The following is a 4,717-nucleotide window of genomic DNA, read 5'->3' as shown; positions in this document are numbered from 1 at the left end:
AATTCGACAAATATAGACAATTTAATCATAAATACTACATTTGATAATGTATAAACTATTGTACCATTTTAGATCTCATACAAAACCAAAATTTGTTTAGCTAACTCTGTGATACCATCTTTTGACTTCCCCTTTTCATTTGACTTGTGCTATAATATATATATCCCTCATTTATAACATAGTCAAATGTCTCTCACAAGAAATAAAAGGTAGTCTCATATTCTAATATTGCTATCACATTCAACTATGTCGTTTTTGAGTCAAAATTTTTGACCCATGTCTAACTCAAAAAACCATGAATTATAAAAACATTTCACTTTGTACTCTTGAAAGAGATGTCCCAAGTTCAAATCTCACAAGGAGGTAGGGTATGTACACCTTGTTTGTAGCATAGTTAGGTGCCTCCCACAAGGAGTACAATGTAGTCTCACTCTCTCACAAGTAATACGAGGTTGCCCCATATTACTTTTAAGCATCACTAGACATGAAAAAATCAGAAAGCGTAAAAATTTCTTAGCTTTGTACTCTTGAAAGAGCGGTCACAAGTTCAAATCCCACAAACAGATAAAAGTATATACATCTCATTTGTAAAACATGCAGATGCCTCTTACAAGAAATACGAACTAGTCTCATATCACTCTCACCATAAGTAAACCAAAAAATAATATAAAAAGAAGCTCGCTCCCTCTTTGTTTTTTCTTTTCCCATTATTTGACTTGCACACCAATATATCCTATGGGCAAACAAATTGGATTTGAGAGCGGGCACCATGGAAGAAAAGGCAAAAAGCTTCTCATTCCAAGATAATTTGCGCATCTGGTCCGTTGAAGCTTTTTTCCAAATGACACGTTTCTATTGGTAGGAGTTGTAACAGTGATGAACAGGGAGGAATGGAAATAATGGAGTAGTCGTTGAAGTTAGAACGAGGACAAGATGATATTTTTGATGTCGTAAAGCATACATACAAATGGCGTGTCGGAACACAAGTGAAGTCTTCTCATCCGTCCTCGTTCAAAGAGTACGGCAGCTCGGCGTGCAGACGCGGATGGAAGAAGCTCACGCGGGCCTTTACCTTCCCTTTCACGCTGCATAAATATCGGATTGCTTTCCACGCGGTTCGATTGATGATGGGCTTCGACCAGGCACCCCGATTGTGTCGCGCTGCTGATAATTTCAGCCATTGAATCTCTTGTTTCAAGTTTTTGGCTTTCCGGAGCTGTATGAGTGTGTTAAGTAGGGTTTTGAGGAAAATAATAATTATGTGGAGTTGATGATTCAGCGTTGTTCAAGTTTGCTTTGAGAAGGTCTGTTTTGGTTTTGTTTAGGATTGCCTGGCTCGAATCTTTGACGGATTATTGTTTTCGTCAATTGTCTTCTCGTCGATTTGTGACAACATCGTGTAAATTCGGAGGTTTTGATCTTAGCGATCGGAATGAGAAGATCGGATTTTTGTGAGGCTGGAGGTTAGGGTTTAGCGCCGGATCTGAGGTGAGAAGCTTTGCAGGCGGTGCAAGGGTTTGAAGTTTGAAGCTTTTGTATTCCTTAATTGTATTTTAGTTTTTAAGGAAGGTAATGTTGGAGAGATTAGGAGCTGAGGGAGGATAGCTTTTGGCGGAAGTGAAGGTGAGAAGCTTTGAGGTGCAAGGGTTTGAGCTCTGGAATTATGTTTTGCCTAAGTTGTCTTTGAGTTTTAAGGCATGAAGAGATGGAGTGATTATGAGCTGGAGAAGGATAGATTTTGGCGGAAGTGAAGGTGAGAAGCTTTGAGGTGAAAGCAGGCGTTGCAAGGGTTTGAGCTTTGAAGTTTTATTTTGCCTAAATTATCTTTAAGGAATCAAATGTTGAAGTGATTAGGAGCTGAAAAAGGATGGATTTTGGCGGAAGTGAAGGGGACGGGATAGGGATGCGAATGCCGATGAACTTTGAGCCGGTACAGGAATCTTCCAGGTTGAGGATTTTGAGCACTAACACAAATGGCGGTGGCGCTTCTGCTTCTGTTTCGGAGGAGATCCGTGGGACTGGAGCGGAGCCTGCCGGGGGTAAGAAGGCTTTTGTGTACAGAGAATGCTTGAAGAATCATGCGGCCACTTTAGGCGGGCACGCCGTGGACGGCTGCGGAGAGTTCATGGCGAGCGGCGAGGAAGGGACACTGGAAGCCCTCACTTGCGCTGCCTGCAATTGTCACCGGAACTTCCACCGCAGAGAAGTGGAAGGAGAGCCTTCGTGCCCTTTCTGCAACAGGAAACAAGCCGCTATTGTGCCGCTCACATCTGCTCACGCCCACACTGCTTTGCCCTTGCCGCAATTCCCTTCCGAAGAGCACACCAGTGCAGCCGGGACATCGGCCGCGGCGGCGGCTTTGGCCGCGAAGAAGCGCTTCAGAACAAAGTTTACTCCTCAACAGAAGGAGAAAATGTTAGTTTTTGCAGAGAAATTAGGGTGGAGGATTCAGAAGCAAGACGAGCCGGCTGTGCAGCAGTTCTGCGCTGAAGCGGGCGTGAAAAGGCATGTTCTCAAGGTCTGGATGCACAACAACAAGAACACCCTTGGGAAAAAGGCCTAGAAACAGTTTCAGATCTTTCATTTCTCAATTCTCAATTATACTCGCCCGCTTTAAAGCAAATCAGATTCGATATTCAATTTGAAGCCGGTCAGTTGCAACAAACATTGTCACCGAACTTTATTACTTTTTGTCTAATTTATTGTTCGCTTTTAGGAGGGGAAAGCAAATCGGCAAAGTTTCCCAACGAGATTGTTCTCGTTTGTACATTAGTTTCTTGCTACTAGGTGGCATTGTATCCGAGTGAATCCCTCGGGTTCTCCACGCAGTTTCGAACACTCGTCGTTTAAGCTTATGTTCAAGTTGCCATGTTCTTGCCTAAAAACGATTCTTCGTGAAAACTAAAATAACTTTTAATTAATTTATGTCATTTTCGGATTCGATTGTGCAGATTTGGTTTGTCTACGCTTCGAAATATATTACCATAGAAAGCTGTAAGAGAGAAAATCAGAAATCGCATTTGTAGAAAAACCCCATTTGAAGATTTATTATCATAAAGGCTGAAAGAGAGAGAAACAGAAATCACATTTCAAAATTTATTGTCGTAGAAAGAACGAGAGGTTGATGCAAAATAAATCTGAATTCATGTGATGCAGCTGTTTATTGTCATCCGACTTCATTAATTGATGCAATTATCTATATTTCTCTTGTTTCTGGATACATCCGTGTCTGGTTTATTCATAATATTACAATTCAACAACAGATTTCTCTCAATTTATAATAATTAGGCCTACGACTTTTGGATTCCTTTTGTGTAAATATTTGTAACGAAGGCATATTACTCGCGGATTTAATTTGTTGAAAGATTTGTTTTGCATCTTAAGAAGATTAATGGAGAATCGGAAGAGAAAAAACCTACAATCAAACATTGATGCAAAATCATTCTGAATTTCTTGAACATATTACTGTAGTTATTTATTTACATTCATCTTGTTTCTGGATTAATCTGTACTGTCTGGCGCATTCATGATATTACAGACTGTATGGAGACTCGCATGTCTGTATACGTACAATTAATCTCTATGAATTTCCTAGTTCTAAGGAGAATCAATGTTTATCAATGTTTACTTCATGCTGAATAGCTAAATTAGTAACAAATTTTATGCTTTTGGAGTATCAATGTTTATCAATGTCTACTTGAAACTGAATAGCTATATTAGTAACAAATTTTATGCTTTTGGATTCCATTGTTTGATAATTTTTGCATAACATTTCATATAGACTAGAGAAATCTTCTCTTCTTGTTCTTAGCTAGATTAGTATTTATGGTTTCCTGAACAAGATTAGAATTTATGTTTTCCTGAACTTGTTCTCCAACAGACATAAACAACACAAATCCAGCACAACAGCAAACAAACACAGAAAAACCCAGAGGTAAAAGCGTACAACACAGATTGAAGAGATTCCATTTAGCATTCAACAAAGATCGAAAAGATTCCATTTCTATAGCCCATTGTTTTGATTGCAGGGAAGGAGAGAGAGCAAAGGCATGGAAATGGAATATGGGCGAAACGACAAAAGGCAAAAGAAAAAACCACACATTGATACATGCACAAAAAAGAGGGACCATGAAAAGGCTAGACAGTACCATGATGAAGAGCCTGCCCTAATTTCAGAGAGAGGTAGGTAAGCAGTACCATTACTATTCCTCACAGCTAATCTCCATCACTAGTTTCTTCTATTGTGGGTCCTAATTTGGCAGACATTAAAGCTGTCTCTTCCCGTGGAGGCTTCAGCTCAAACGTCAAGTGACAGAAAGCTGCAGACTGCTGTTTGGATACAATCACGACTCAAAGGAATGAGAAGGAAAAACGACAAACTTTGACAGCAAGCATTGATGGACCAGAGTTGCAGGCTAAATGAAGAAACCACGTGATTGCTGACTCCCTCAACATCTGCATTTCTAATCTTCTTCAGGTATTTTTCTGCTTACTCATCACTGCATTCTTATCTTTTTCAGTCAGGATTTCTGCTTAATCATCATGCTCATTACATAGCACTCACACGATCTCTTAACAACTCAAACAACAACAACAAAAACAAGCCCAACGGCACAAGCATGAATACCCATTCTGCCAAAGATGATTCATCACATGGATGATTACAACACAAATCATTTAACGTCATTGCCTGGTTAACTTGTTAGTTCAATGTAAA

General features: G+C 39.8%; 1 protein-coding gene across 1 annotated transcript; it reads left to right on the top strand.

The window, feature by feature from the left end:
* Positions 1 to 765: 765 nt before the first annotated feature.
* On the top strand, positions 766 to 2,940 carry LOC149575127 (zinc-finger homeodomain protein 2-like). Its single transcript, XM_089814978.1, has one exon. It carries the CDS (start codon positions 1,868 to 1,870, stop codon positions 2,561 to 2,563), a length of 696 nt encoding a protein of 231 aa, XP_089671104.1. The 5' UTR covers positions 766 to 1,867; the 3' UTR covers positions 2,564 to 2,940.
* The last annotated feature ends 1,777 nt before the right edge of the window (positions 2,941 to 4,717 follow it).

Source organism: Cupressus sempervirens, chromosome 2 (assembly GCF_028749045.1).
Source record: "Cupressus sempervirens isolate cs-2001-9-10 chromosome 2, ASM2874904v1, whole genome shotgun sequence".
Taxonomy (NCBI): Eukaryota; Viridiplantae; Streptophyta; class Pinopsida; order Cupressales; family Cupressaceae; genus Cupressus; species Cupressus sempervirens.
The sequence above is the reverse complement of the archived record's forward strand: the minus strand, read 5'-3'. Positions and strand labels throughout refer to the sequence as shown.

Excerpts from the sequence above, each read along its gene's own strand:
- LOC149575127 (XM_089814978.1), top strand. The coding sequence starts at position 1,868 with ATGGATTTTGGCGGAAGTGAAGGGGACGGGATAGGGATGCGAATGCCG.